The following is a 14,715-nucleotide window of genomic DNA, read 5'->3' as shown; positions in this document are numbered from 1 at the left end:
ACTTCCACTAGCTAGGATTGTGGACGCTGAACTCAAACCATATATACTCGGAAGCACGCAGCATAGACTGAGAAGCCCCATGCGTAAGCCTGCTTTGTCCTACTAGGCGTTTAAGTTGGTGGGTACGCACATATCAATAACTTATCGTGCATACAATCAGGTAAGAGCCTCTATGTTCTTTTTCAAACATGTGTTGTTTAGAGTCTAGTGTTTTGACACCCTGAGGTTTTTCTTTTGCTTTTCCCGAAAAGATCGTCGAGGACGGATTCCACTTCCAGCCTCACTTTCTTTTGTCGAGGCGCTGCTCAAGCTTCACTTCAAGCACCTGTCCTAGCGCATGAAGTTCACAAAGCATGGTCACTTAGTATTGCTATCGGCAGCAGCTGTATCACTGCTGCTTTGGTGTTGCAGGGCGACAGGGCCCCTTTCCTGCCTCATACCGCCAGTCGTTGATGCTATATCTAGATTAAAAGATAGCATCACCCGGTCATTTGATCTCGCTGAACCGCAATCATACTCTCCTCAGCACTCCTTCTACATGATGGGCGCTGAAAAAGGACCGCCAAATGTTAACTTCAGGCAAATCGAGAAGTTCAAGACAAACTATTCTCCCACACAGATCACACTTTACGAATCTCTCAGGACAGGATTGAGAATCGTAGTTGCGGATCAGGAGGGTCCAAAGGTCAATGGATACTTTACTCTGGCCACCGAAATCCATGATGACTCGGGCTCGCCACACACATTAGAACACTTGTGCTTCATGGGATCGAAAAGCTTTCGCTACAAAGGGTTTCTTGACAAGCTTGCCACCAGAGCGTACTCGGATACAAACGCTTGGACAGTACGTATAGATTTACCTCAAGGCGATACTTGCCCTCAAATATACGCACACTCAAGCCCTCGTCAAAAGTACTCCCGTGTCACAGGTCGTTTCATACTAACGCTCTATCTTTTTCGTAGGCTACAGATCACACTGCGTATACTTTAGCTACCGCAGGATGGGAGGGGCTTCGCGCAAATATTGCCCGTGTATCTCGAGCATGTCTTGTTACCCACCTTGACCGATGCCGGGTGCTATACAGAAGTCCACCATGTTGATGGTGAAGGTAATGACGCCGGAGTCGTATACTCAGAAATGCAAGCCTTGCAGAACACGGCAGGAGAGCTGATAGACATAAAAGCCCGACGACTGTTGTATCCAGATGATGTCGGTTTCAGATACGAGACAGGAGGAATGCTGGAACCTCTTCGTGTTTTGACAGCAGACCGAATACGTGCCTTTCACAAGGACATGTATCAACCGAAGAACCTCTGCATAGTGCTTGTTGGTGCGGTCAATCATACAAATTTACTTGATGTACTGGATGAGTTTGAGGATACGATCCTAGATTCTGTACCTAAGCCTGACGCACCTTTCAAGCGGCCTTGGGTCGACTCAGAGCAAGCCCCTCCTTTGAAGGAATCAGTGACAGAGGTGGTGCAATTTCCAGAAGAAGATGAAACGATGGGCGAGATTCTTATATCCTTCTTCGGCCCTGCTTACAAAGATACCTTACAGTGTTAGTCTAGAGGATTTTCAGGGACTTCCAAGCTTTGAAACTAATCATAACTTAGGCATTGCCTTCAACGTTTTATTGCAATATCTTTCGGGATCGCCGGCTTCGGTCTTAGACAACACAATTGTCGAGAAAGAGCAACTTGCAAGCGGAGTATCTTGGAGTACCGAATTTCGCCCTAGTGCCGTCATACAGTTCGGTCTGAGTGGCGTTGCTACAGAAAACCTTAAGAAAGTCGAGACAAGATTCTTCAGTATTCTTACAGAAACAGTCTCACGGCCGCTAGATATGGATTTCCTGCGTGACTGCATCAAATCAAAAAGAGCTAGTGACAAATTTCGAGCAGAGTCGTCCGCTAATTATTTTGCCGACTCAATCATCAACAACTTCCTTTTTGGAGACCACAGAGGCTCGATACTCAAGGACGAACTAGAAAATCTAAGTCATTATGAGAGCTTGGAGACTTGGAGCGATAAGCAGTGGCGAGACTTCATAGAACATTGGCTTGCAGCGGCTTTTCACGTCAGCGTTCTAGGGGAGCCGTCAGCTGAGCTATCAGGAAAGTTGAAAGGGGAGGAGAAGGACCGTATCGCATCCCGGAAGAGAGAACTCGGGGACGACGGTCTCAAGCATCTAGCTGAGAAATTAGAGCATGCAAAAGCTGAAAACGACATGGAAGTACCAGAGTCACTCCTCGAAAGCTACAAAGTCCCAGATCCACAATCTATTCATTTTATAAATACTGTGACTGCAAGATCAGGGGCAGCCAAGACGCTCGGACGACCTGATAATTCTATCCAGCGAAGCATAGAGAAAGACGCGAACGCAACTTCACTTTTCGTACAATTCGAGCATGTCGAATCCAATTTTGCATTGATTAATATTATGATAGGAACCGAAAACGTGCCAGTCATGTTGCGGCCGCTACTTGACATCTACGCCGAAAATTTCTTCTCAACTCCAATCGCCAGAGGTGGGAAAAGAGTCGAATTCGAAGATGTGGTCAAAGAGCTGGAGCGGGACACTGTTGGCTACGGCCTAAGCTCCGGCCACGCTTTTGGCAATGTTGAGACTCTAAAGCTATCAATTCAAGTGGAGGTTGAAAATTATGACTTAGGGATTCGAAAGCTTAGAGAGATGATGTTAGATTCTGTCTTCGACCTCGAACGACTTGTGGCAATCATCGCAAGACTACTAGCAGAGATCCCCGATGAGAAGCGGAGCGGGAGTGACATGGTGAGAAGTGTAAACAACATGATCATGTCGGCTCCAACATCAATCACCCGTGCTGGTAATACTCTTGTTCGAGCCCTCTACCTGAAGCGGGTCAGAAAACTTTTAGTGGTAGATCCTGAGCAGTTGCTCACACAGCTCAGAGACGTTCGGGAGATACTCTGCCAGCCATCAAACTTTCGAGTCCTCGTAATTGCAGATGTGAACAAGCTTCAAAAGCCCGTCTCGGCCTGGGATATTCTCACCCACGGTCTCGATACCTCAAAGCCACTCAATCCTTTAGAGTCACGTTTCGATCGGCTCAGCGGTTTGGGAAAGCATCCCGGAAATACAGCTTACCTTGTTCCCATGCCAACAGTTGATTCCTCTTTTCTGCTAGCTGACGCAAATGGACCCAACTCGCCATTCGATGAAGGCATGCCCGCGCTACAAGTAGCCCTTTCATACCTCAATGCAGTCGAAGGACCATTGTGGACCGCAGTTCGAGGGGTAGGTCTAGGATATGGAGCCGGTATCAGCCAAAGCACGGATTCTGGAAAAGTCACCCTTGATATCTATCGCTCACCTGACGCTTTCAAAGCTTTCAACGCTAGCAAGAAGGTCATCGAAGATTTTGCTTCAGGCGCAAGGTCATTCGAAAAATTAGCACTCGAAGGCGCTATCAGCTCTATTGTCTTGAGCTTTGCCAACAGCGAGTCTACCATGGCCAATGCTGCTCAGATAAGCTTCGTTCGGCAAGTAGTTCGAGGTCAGCCAAAAGATTGGCCTCAAATAATGCTCGGTAAGGTCAGGAACGTGACGGTAGAGGAAATCAAGAAGGCAATGCAAGATGTCCTCCTACCGATCTTCGTTCCCACTTCCAGTATCGTCACTGTGACTTGTGCGCCCATCATGGAGGAAGGGTTTGTGAAGGGGTTTGAGGGACTGGGATACAAACCACAAGTCAAACCCCTGAATTTCTTCCAGGATGATTATGGGTATGGCAAGGAGCAAGGACTGGGCGATGATGGTGACGACGATCTAGATGACGATGAAGAGGAAGATGAAGAAGACGATGAAGGTGACGAGGTAGAGACCGAATTGAGATAGGAGGACTTCGGTCACCGCTGATAGAATCAGATAGAACCCATTTTGAGTAACGAATGTTATCGTGTGGAGTTGTCACGTAGACACTCCAAATTTAGAAAAACAAAACTTGAATGATGCGCGATTGAAGACCATTTAAAGATTTCATTAGACCACTTCGCTCTTTGTAGATGTACAATATCTCACAAATTTGTTCAGTGACTCAAATTCAGACGCCCCTTCAACCGCCGCCGCTTCAATATCTTCCTCCCATTCCTAGTCCGAAGTCTTGATAGAAATCCATGCCGCCGCTTGCGCACCCGGTGACTAGGATTGAATGTGTTCCTTGGCCCTAGCAGGGTTGATGCGGTTGAGAATGGGCGATGTGAAAAGTTTTCTAGAAGTGTGTTTGAACACGATTGTTGAGAAGTATATAGGGTGTTTGGGCGACTCAGTACTGGAGTCCGGAGGCAGGGTCGTGCGTTCGAGGATATGGAGAGGTATCTAGTAGTCGTTATCAAAATGGACGTCAAAAGAGCTCGTTTGCTTTAGGCCTACCTGGGATGAGGCACGTGGGTAGGACGTTGTTGAGGTATTCCAAGAGCACGATATGGTAAGCGTCTGGCTACCCGGTGGCACAACATGTTGACAGAGCTTCCTTTGATGCAGGGACCTCCAAATAACAGCTCTGAACACCAAAACGGGCTTGTTCGAGCTACTTCTGCTTACATAATAGTGAAACAGCCGCGGCTCAAACGCTAGTGTCTCCAGCCACATCGAGGGCATGTCAGTTTCAGCGAATCGGCACGTTCATCTCATTGAAGTGGGGCCTGTTGATCTTTGGTTGCTGACTATTGTGACACCACGGGCTTGACTTCAATGCCTTCTGAATGTATCTTAGAATCTGAGTTTCCCCTTTCCTAGAATGGTATTGTTGGGAAACTCTTTCAAGTCTGCAGGAATCGAAGAAAGCCGCGCCAAACGCGTCGACGCATGACTTGGACCCCACCTCGGGCTGCATGAAAAGCTCGGATGACCTGAGTACTAAAGACTCACTATCTACTGTGTCGAAGCTGTTCTCTTGCTCACCCTGCTCAGCAATTCTCCAACATGGCAGATAACCCGAAGACTATCCGCCCACAGCCTCTTCGCCCTCCCTCTTTCACAATCACGTCTTCTTCTAACTCACCTTCTCCTGACACCCCCAACGAACCCTCATCCGACAACTTCATATCCCGGACTCGCTCGGTTTTGAATCTCACCTCGTCCACCCTTTTCGGCATCTACGCCCCTACAGACAGTGACCGTACGGAACCATCCACTCCGCGGGGAAACGGAAGCCAAACGCCAGCACCAAGAGCAAGCGTTGATGAAGATAGGAAACCACCCGTCATCGGCAGCTTTGAGAAGCCAGAGCTACGACGAAGACCCTCGTATCCCCATGTCTCTACCGGCAGCCTACTCTCACGCATTGGTCTGCGGACAGTTCTACTTTTCTTCTTTGGCGTGGCCTATGGAGTCTTAATCTCACACTTGCACGATACTCAACAAGTGGCGCCCGTGCAAGTGCCAGGCATCCCGCGCCGATCGTGGTGGTATTTAATAGGTTGGGGAAGTGTGGCAGTCGTGTTAGGAGGGCTGACACCCTGGGTCGACGTCTACTGGGAGGATGTCTTGGGTATAGAAAAGGATGTATTTCCGTCGAAAGACCTGCAAAAAGAGCCCGGTGACGAGAAAGATGAGAGGCCGGGGTCTTCAAGATCTGGACTGGGCGCCGATTGGAACCCTTTGGTACGCAGCATTGGCGCCTTTGTCGGGATAGCCTTCGCTATAAGGAGACTCCCATGGCAGTCGACGCTGCAAGTCTCGTTGACTTTAGCCCTCGTCAATCCAGTGCTTTGGTACCTTGTTGATCGCTCAAAACCTGGCTTTCTGCTTTCATTGATAGTCGGGTTGACAGGCACAGCTGTCGTTTTTGGCGTCAACCCGGAGATTATCCCCTCTCCTGGTGCAGGTTTACCGAGTGTTAGAGGCTCGGCGGACCCGCTGTTTGACGGGGGTCAAATGATGCGATATGGAGTCATGAGTGACAAGACAATTGGAGCTTGTACTTGGATCGCTAGCGTGTTCTTCTGCAGCAGTGTCTGTTTTGGAAATGTTGGTAGAAGGCTGGCGTTAGGAACGCGGGGAAGGAGAGCAAGTGTATCATGAAGAAATCTTTTGTAATGACAATCATCTAATTCGCTTTTCATTGACAACTCAATGCCGGCAGCGATGCTTCACAAGCACTGCGTCATCCATTTTCAACTTCCTAATGCAAGCCCATCAAAATTAAACGGGCAGTAGAGACATAGCTGTGTAGCCAGTCATTGCAGCCCTTCCCACATGACCCAGAAAGGCCAGGGAAGCACTGCACCCAGACCAGCACCCACCGTAGTATCAATCTCCATTCTCGGAACGGCTCAGATAGTCTTAGGAATTGAGCATCAAGCTCAGACATCCGAATGCTTTTTGTAAAGAATGTTGGTTTTAAGCGTTGTGTTGAAGAAGAGAAAAGAAGGTCGGAAAGAAAATCGAAAAATATGGATATCGTGGACCGCCAAGATTCAGCCCTACCGGCAGTGAGAGTTGAGCTCGGGGACCGCGAAATCGGATAACCCCCAGCGGATACACTCTATCATCTTGCATACGACAAGCTTTCTCTCCATTTGAGTGCCCTGCAGTCTGCCAAGGTCAAAGATGGCAGCAGCGGCGATCAAGGGCATCAATGCCAGAATACGATCAAATCCAATGCTGGATTACTTCTGCTCAACTCGTGCGTTGATACCGCTTTCACAGGCGTAGTGAAGACCTGTTGGTAGAGAGATACTGATACATCGTGAGCAGATTTCTGGGGCCCTGCCTCAAACTTCGGTATTCCTATAGCAGCAATTCTCGACACGCAGAAAGATCCTGAACTGTATGTGCTTCAATGCCTCCTGCTCTACCATTTCCTACTCTAGGAGTTCACTTCGGTCGGGGTCCGGATCCTGAAATCATCATGGCACAAGCACGCGATGGAAAGCGAAAATGCTCCTCGTGATTGCAGGTGATAGCATACTGAGCCTGTGTAAAAATAGGATATCCGGCCGCATGACCGCCGCTCTGACTGTCTACGCGGCAACATTCATGCGATATTCTCTCGCTGTGACGCCAAAGAACTACCTCCTTTTCGCCTGCCATTTCGTTAATTTCAATGCTCAGTCTGTGCAAGGGTATCGGTACTTGAGTTATTATAAGTGAGTGCTTTGCTTTCATTGGCGCTATATTCTTCAGCGCGAGAGAAGGGATGCTCGGTACAACATAATGATGGGGTCATGATATACTTCATTGTGAAGCAAGTTTCGCATTCCGAGAGAAGTTTTGCAAAGGATGTTGCATTTGAAAGAATTCGACTGACAGGATATCCAGCTGGGGAGGCAGGGAAGCTTCTTTAGCAGCCAAGGGGGAGAACGTGGGTAAGGAGGTACAAGCGAACGCACAGAGAGCAGGGTCAGATGCAAAGGCGACAGCGCAGAATGTGCTCACCCAGACCAAGCAGAAAGCTGAAGAGATAAAGGACAAGGTTGTGAAATGAATTGAAAAGCCAAGAAAAAGTTTCAATGTTGCATATGACTGAATCTGGGGGATTGAAGGCGTCTTGTGCATAATGCTCGACACACTTTGTATTGTATGGGATGACAAAGTTATCTAAAGTGATCTATTTACATGATATCATTCGTCATCAGCCTGCAGCATGATCGTTTCCCTTCGAATTAAGGGCTCGATTGCAGACAATAACATCGAGTCAGCGTACGGTTGGTATAATTATCGCTGTTTAGCGTGATCGAATTGAACATGGTCAGAGATGTATGCTTGACTACGCAGGAAATATCCATTCATTCATCTCCCTGTGTCTTTTCATTCTGTCGTCGGCTCTAGGGTTGTGCCCCTGAAATTCACATTAGTGACAGTTCTCGCAAGAACTCAGCAAATACTCACGCTCGAATGTTAGCCCAACCTATGAGCCGCCAATGCTTCTCAATCCTCCTACTCAGCGCGATCTTCTCTCCGATCTCTGTGCACGCTGGACTTGTCAACTGGATTTTCGCCGCATCCGCCTTTACTCCCATGATCTTCGCACCCGTAGCAGTAGAACCAATGTTCACCATCAGAACCTCACCCTTCGTCAACTTCGCAACTTTCGCTTGCTTTCCGTCTGCCGTCTTGACGCCCAATAATCTCCGCAATAAGACGAAACTGACTTCAAGCTCCGTGTAGATAGACGGTAATCGTCCCTTCAAACCAAGTACGAAGCCAACGAGACGGTCGGCGCGGCAGAGCGTAGGATCGACCCGTGTACCAACACCAATTAGACCGCCTGGGACGGCGAATTTGAGATCATTGTGTTCGGCAAACAGGGATACTACTCGGCTAAAGATGGGCTTGCATTTGATCTTGCCTTGCTCGTCGCGGGTGACAAGACCGGGGCGGATTTCGATCTCGTCGCCGAGTTTCAGTACACCTGTCAGGATACTTCCGCCTGCAACACCGCCCTTTAAGTCTTCAATCTCCGCACCAGGTTTGTTCACGTCGAAGGAGCGGATGATGATCATGTGAGGTGCTTGTGTAAAGTCTCGCGGTGGCACAGGGATCTTATTGACGATCCTCTCATTTATGGCATCGATGTTGTACTTCAGCTGGGCAGATATGGGGATTATAGGGGATTTGTCGGCTACAGTCCCGCGAACAAAATTTTCTATTGATTTATAGTGTTGCTCTGCACCTTCTGTGCGCATCAGATCGACTTTATTTTGGAGAATGATGATGTGGTCGAGTTTCATGATTTCGATAGCTGCAAGATGTTCGGATGTTTGCGGTTGCGGGCAGGATTCGTTTCCTGCAATAAGAAGAAGAGCGGCGTCCATGACTGCGGCGCCTGATAACATGGTGCTCATTAGAATGTCGTGACCTGGGCAGTCAACGAAACTTGAAGATGAATTAGTAAACGGGCTTTCATTATAGTTTGTCCGCCACGCACGAAACATGTCTGACCAGCCTGTATTTTGCTCCACATCCGGGCCTTTCACACGGCGGGTCTACCTCCTTCTCACTCTTATAGCTCCTGTAGCATGTCGGCCTCGGGCATTCTGGATTCTCACATTTATAGATCTTTGCGTTCGCATAACCTAGCTTGATTGTAATGTTTCTTTCCAACTCGTTCTTGAACCGAACAGTCTGAACACCAGAAATAGCTTTGACCACAGTCGACTTCCCGTGAGCCACATGACCTATCGTACCAATGTTTATAGTTGCCTGCCTTGCTATTATCTCTGGTGAGAGTGGGGTAAGTGTTAAGACATCAAGATCTTTTGGGTCTGGCTGCTCCGGGAGCTCAGGTCTCAGGATTTCAGTTATCGGGTCCTCCTTCTTCTCCTTCTTCAATATTCCTCCTCCTCTACCAGTTGGCTCATCAAGCTTGTCCTCAGAATGCTCCAAAGCTTCTTGGGGAGACTCAGGTTCCGAATCATCGGACGGTAAGTCGCCATTCGTCGACATGATGGACGCTCGGTAAGTCAGTCCCAGTAGATTGACGTTGAGAAAGAGTCGCTTGAATTTGAGATACAGGGCAGATATCCCTCCTCTGGCGTTTGAGATCGAGGTTGTTCAAGTGTTGCGCCTTTCAGATGAAAATCTATCGTGATGTCTGGTGGTGAGTCGAAAAGGTTAAGTCCGCAGTGCGCCTATCCCCGGAAAAATATGTCTACTTAGCACGTGAGGCATATAGGAGCATTGTGATATCGAGATCAAGCACAGTAAATTCCAGTGCAAGTGCGTATCAAAAAGCATTTAAGCCATGTTCATTATTTACGAATACCTATGAAATCGTATTTGGGGTATCTTGAGAAACAAATGCAAAATAGTATCATCATCATCGTACCCGAGGCGTGTGAAATCGTAGCCCCTTTTTTGACGAAAGCCAACTAGTCCAGGGCTACTTCATCAAGAATGCCGTTAGACAGGTGATTCGATTGCTAGCTTCATAGGTACCAAGTAGATTGCCTACTTGCTTGACGAGCCGTTTCCCTCTTAATTCTGCGGAATGCAAGTCATACTGCTGGAATACCTCGCTTGTTTTTAGAGACCAAATGCGAATAGCACCATCACTGCTACCGGTGACAAGAATCTGAATTTGAGGATCAGGCGAAGTCAATGCAACAAAATCTTTGATGCGACCTGTAAGCCCCTCAGTCGCACCGCCAAGTTGCGCAAAGGGCTCGCATCGCTTGTCATCCATACTGGATTGGGAGTCTTCAGCAGTGTCAGCCATTTTCTGAGTTCGATGATAGAACAGCAATCGACCGTCTTCTGTAGACACAGCTAACACATCATTGGCTTGCTCCTGTGACGAATTCGATGATATGTAGCGGAGTTGGTGGATCTTGGTCCTTGGAAACATCCAGCTTTTGGGCTTTGAGTCAACGCCGTAGATGATACAGCCTCTGTCAAATCCAACGACAAAATCCTCTCCAGTAGTATTCCATCTAACCTTTCGGCCTTCACCAGTGGTATATCTGGTCTCCCCTACTTGTTGTAGATATTGCCGTTCAAAATTGAGGACTGCTGCCCTCTTACCGGTAACGAGATTCCATAGTCTCAAGCATTTCTCTCCTTTTCCAACGCTCAGCATGAGCTTCATGCTTGGGTGTACTGCGAAGTCGTTTATACCGGTTGGGAAATCTCCAGGCGGAGCCGTATCTCCACTGGCTCTCCCCTGCGCTTTCGGAACAGGAGCCTTGACTGAAGATAACACCGTCCAGTCTTTCGTCCTCGCTACAGCTATCGTGCTGTCATCCGAGGCAGACAGCATTTTCGACCGATTAGGAAAGCTGATAGCATTGACACCACCAGCATGGTTCTGCAAAGATCCTAGTTCCTTATTTCGAGGGTTCTCTACAGCTTTTGATCCTACCAATGTGAGCTTAGAACGACCTTGTTCTAGCAGTTCTGGAGATGATGTCGATGCTAGAGAATATAGGTTCACGACCTGATCAGAGCCGCCACTTGCAAGGATGACCCTATCGCCGCCAACATGTACAGGCGATACTGCGACACATCTGATTGCTGAGCTGTGGGCATTGAGCATGAAGGTGTCTGCAAACTCCGCATTCTCAGCCGCATTTTCGGATTCATGACCCGCTAATGTGAATGTAGCGGTGATGCCGTGTAGAATCTTCTCATACGTTCCAATGGCTATCTGCACAACGATAGGTCGAACCACGGCATCGTCCAATGACCCTGAGATCTTTTCCTCCTTTGAAGGTGCCTGAGCCGGTTCAGAATTACTGGTGCTATGTAGTCCTGGACCATTAATTGAGGCTTCCAGCGATGGAACTCCCCTCTTTCTTTTTCCCATTTCATATGCGGCCTTTCAGACGCATTCTAGATTCATCGCATTTGGTGCTTCTGGGTGAGGAGAGCGTAGTGTTGAATCTGCGGTTGCCCAAATTTGTGCACCCGGGAAGAAGGCCCTATTGAGCCCCCCCGTTACCGCCCGCATTCTTCTTCTCCAACCAACAGCCCGTCCAAAGGGCGACAACGAAATCATCAAAACAACCACATTACCAACAACTTTATTCACTGAAAGCTTATATCAAATGCAGGGACATCAGGTGCGATAATGGTGTCTTTCGGAGGGAATTTTTCCATCGCTGTTGAGTGGAGAACGAGACTATGTCCACGGCAGACGTTTTGCCTTCTCAACGCGAAGAGATAAAGTGCGTAAAATTCATGAATCTGACATGAATTATGATATCGCATGCGAAATCACTGACTTGAGGGAAATTCTCAGTCGTTGTGTGTCCAGACGTAAAAAGTTGTTGAAGACGCTTTTAGGCGTGACATACAGTTACCTACAACTCACTGAAGGCTACGGAGATGCTACCGACGCAGACAAGCAGGAGCGAGAACTTAAGGCTTTTTTGAGCAATAACGACATCACTCAGTATGCGAAACTTGGTCTCAACATTTGCGTTGTGAAGGCTAATAATTATTAGAGGCCGATTTTTCAACCCTTCGACTTTACCATCTTCAACTCGCGTTTCTCACTATGACCGAAAGAAAGCCTTTGATGTATCAGTCCCAAAGCCTTCTCACCAGCAGAGCTGCGAACCTCCGACCAGCCATGACAGGCATTCGTCGATTGAGAATGGCCCTCGAGAGGGGGGCATCTTCCATCGAAGGTCACAGAGGAGCAGCTCGTTACATCCGAAGACAGTGTGGCCCCAACTACTAGCGCAAACAGAGCTAGTGAAGCAAAAAAGCAGTTGGATGATGCAGTCCAAAATGATTCTAGGCAGGACAAGGAACAGGGGATTGCGAATAGTGGCTTTCCAGACTCGGTCGAGCAAAAGACAGCATCTAAAATCCCGTCGCAACTAGAGGAGACAACTTTGGAAAAAGGACCCAATTTAACACCTCCAGATTCAGGGCGAGGCATCTATGCGGAAGAGGGATCAAGCGGTCAAAAGTTGGTCAATAAAGAGTCGGAACCTATCAGAAACGAACTTCATGGGGTGACTCCAGCTAGCCCTGACAGACCGCTATCGTTTGAAGATGGCCAGTCTTCGCAGGGGCCCCAAGAAAAACTACCATAAAGGGTCACAGAAGTGTACTGCCAAATCCAAATACCTCTGACCTGCCTTCCCAGTTCATACAAGGCACCTATGATGAATCAAATAGCATAATGGACATTTCGCCATTGGGCGGAGACTTGTCTACAAAGCAGCAACAGACCGCTGTGGAGCAGATCAATTCTATAGGAACGCCACAGCCTGCGCCAGGCATGCGAAAGCAAATATTCAATGGAATGCATGTAGATACGTCCGGGGATCCTACTTTCAGTCGAAGGCCTCCCATGAGGATTGACACTGGCATGCCCTCCGCGACCAAGGAGACTAGTATTACTTCAGAGAAAGGTCCCATCACGGCGTCAGAAACGGCTACTCCTAGTAAAACGGCCCCTTCCTCATCAAATGCTCAATCACCCCCTGAAAGAATGACTACGCGTGTGTCCTCCGGTGCTCTTCGACATAAGAGTGTGTCAGAGATACTTGGAGAAACTCCGAAGACGGCGGCGTCCCCTTCAGATAGATATGCGCAGGAGACCAACAAGAACGAGCAGTCGACTCCACAGTCAGCTGCATCGCCGGATGTTGCAGCCTTCAGACTCCGCCTGAGTGAGATGAAGGAAAAGGAGCGTAGCAAGCTGTCAACTGTAATTTTTGCAAAGCAGCAGTCTTCGACTGGCTCTCGCCCTCCTGAAAGTTGCCAAAACCAACCAACTGATAGCGAAGAGAAGCCTTTAGAGGAGAGAGACTATTTCTTGACTTTCTTTGCTGCACAAGTATATCAATCGCCGCGAGCACCTCCGTTGACCTCTCTTCTTCGACAAGCTCACAAAACCTTGACCACTTCGGATCACCTAATAGAATTTCGTGAGAAGCAAGACTATCGAATACTAAATCACATAAAGGACATGCAGCATTTCAATCGCTGGTCTCTGCGTCAGCCAGCACGATCTGTAGAACCACTACGTCCTGCAACACACTGGGATATTCTGCTAAGCCATATGAAATGGATGAGGACCGATTTTCGTGAGGAGCGTAAATTCAAACTCGCTGGCGCCAAATTTCTTGCACATGCTTGCGCTGCTTGGGTGGCTACCGCATCGATAGATCGCCTGTCACTACAGGTGAAGGTTCGCCATCCACCGCGGAAGCTGTCTTTCGAGGCCACGTCTGCGACTCCAGAATTGGTAAATGACGAAAACAGCGAGATGACGGAGGATGAGCTGTCTACAATGGACTTTACAACAGAGAAGCCACCAGCGACCATTTTCTCCTTGCCACCGGACGTGTTTGTCTTTGGTCTGAACAGAAGTCCAATGGCGGAGAAACTCTTGCTAGAGCTGCCCTGCTATGACCCGGCCAAGGATGTTCAAGATGCTGCGCTCAAGGTCACGAAACTCGACCCTGATGCCATGTGGAAAACGCCCCTGGTTGCGGTGTCCAAGTACGCTCATGGCAAATTGGTTCCCAATCATGAAGGTCCTCCTGTAAAGAAGCTTCGTCTGGATTATTCGGATCTTACTCCGAGTAGCGAAGAGTTAGGGCAAGCTTCATTTGACAGTGTTCTTCGCCCTGTTGAAGAGAATGTCGCTCTCTTCAATCCCGAGAACCGGCACGTCAGAGATCGTATCCATGCGGGGCACGCTTTCAAGCCTCCTACTGAGTATCTCATGCCTTCAAAAGAATTCTTTGAATCACGCTCGCCGTCACAATGGACGCTAGCTGAAGACGATGAGCTCCGGAAATTGGTCCGGGAATATTCGTACAATTGGTCTCTGATTTCAGACTGCCTTTCATCTGCATCAGTGTATTCCTCCGGTGCTGAAAGAAGGACCCCATGGGAATGCTTCGAAAGGTGGATTAGCTTGGAGGGTCTGCCAGCAGAAATGTCTAAAGTGCCCTACTTCCGGACATATCATCAAAGATTGCAGCAAGCCGCCAGAACATACGAGGCACGCCAACAAGCTTTAATCCAGCAAAACGGTGGTAATCCAGCACAACTACCTCTTCGCCGACGCTCTAATCAACCGTATAATGTGGAAAAGCGTAAGAATAATAAGCCGCTTCATCTCATTGACGCAATGCGCAAACATGCGAAAAAGAAGGAAGCCGCAGCGCACAAACAACAGCAGCAGGGTGAGTGAAGCTTATCAATTGCGGCCAATTTTGTGTATAGTGTTCATGCTAATTGCATTTGCAGCAACGCTTGG

General features: G+C 48.3%; 5 protein-coding genes across 5 annotated transcripts; 3 read left to right on the top strand and 2 right to left on the bottom strand.

The window, feature by feature from the left end:
• Window positions 1-538: 538 nt before the first annotated feature.
• On the top strand, window positions 539-3,881 carry KY384_009125 (uncharacterized protein; the record flags this gene model as incomplete). Its single annotated transcript, XM_044817611.1, has 3 exons — window positions 539-844; window positions 992-1,562; window positions 1,618-3,881. The coding sequence occupies 3 exons, from the start codon at window positions 539-541 to the stop codon at window positions 3,879-3,881; spliced, it is 3,141 nt and encodes a 1,046-aa protein (XP_044664764.1).
• Window positions 3,882-4,967: 1,086 nt separating this feature from the next.
• On the top strand, window positions 4,968-7,473 carry KY384_009124 (uncharacterized protein; the record flags this gene model as incomplete). Its single annotated transcript, XM_044817610.1, has 4 exons — window positions 4,968-5,964; window positions 6,744-6,816; window positions 6,977-7,135; window positions 7,308-7,473. 4 exons carry the CDS (start codon window positions 4,968-4,970, stop codon window positions 7,471-7,473), a joined length of 1,395 nt encoding a protein of 464 aa, XP_044664763.1.
• Window positions 7,474-7,796: 323 nt separating this feature from the next.
• GCD11 (eukaryotic translation initiation factor 2 subunit gamma) lies at window positions 7,797-9,434 on the bottom strand (the record flags this gene model as incomplete). The annotated part of the gene is made up of 3 exons (XM_044817609.1): window positions 7,797-7,827; window positions 7,878-8,864; window positions 8,917-9,434. The coding sequence occupies 3 exons, from the start codon at window positions 9,432-9,434 to the stop codon at window positions 7,797-7,799; spliced, it is 1,536 nt and encodes a 511-aa protein (XP_044664762.1).
• Window positions 9,435-9,870: 436 nt separating this feature from the next.
• Window positions 9,871-11,292, bottom strand: KY384_009122 (uncharacterized protein; the record flags this gene model as incomplete). Its single annotated transcript, XM_044817608.1, has 1 exon — window positions 9,871-11,292. The coding sequence occupies one exon, from the start codon at window positions 11,290-11,292 to the stop codon at window positions 9,871-9,873; it is 1,422 nt and encodes a 473-aa protein (XP_044664761.1).
• Window positions 11,293-11,609: 317 nt separating this feature from the next.
• Window positions 11,610-14,649, top strand: KY384_009121 (uncharacterized protein; the record flags this gene model as incomplete). Its single annotated transcript, XM_044817607.1, has 4 exons — window positions 11,610-11,653; window positions 11,743-11,880; window positions 12,097-12,451; window positions 12,586-14,649. 4 exons carry the CDS (start codon window positions 11,610-11,612, stop codon window positions 14,647-14,649), a joined length of 2,601 nt encoding a protein of 866 aa, XP_044664760.1.
• Between the last annotated feature and the right edge of the window lie 66 nt (window positions 14,650-14,715).

This window comes from Bacidia gigantensis, assembly GCF_019456465.1.
Source record: "Bacidia gigantensis strain McMullin 20006 chromosome Unknown scaffold_268, whole genome shotgun sequence".
NCBI classification, from domain to species: domain Eukaryota; kingdom Fungi; phylum Ascomycota; class Lecanoromycetes; order Lecanorales; family Ramalinaceae; genus Bacidia; species Bacidia gigantensis.
Note: the sequence above shows the minus strand (reverse complement) of the source record. Positions and strands in the feature narration are given on the sequence as shown.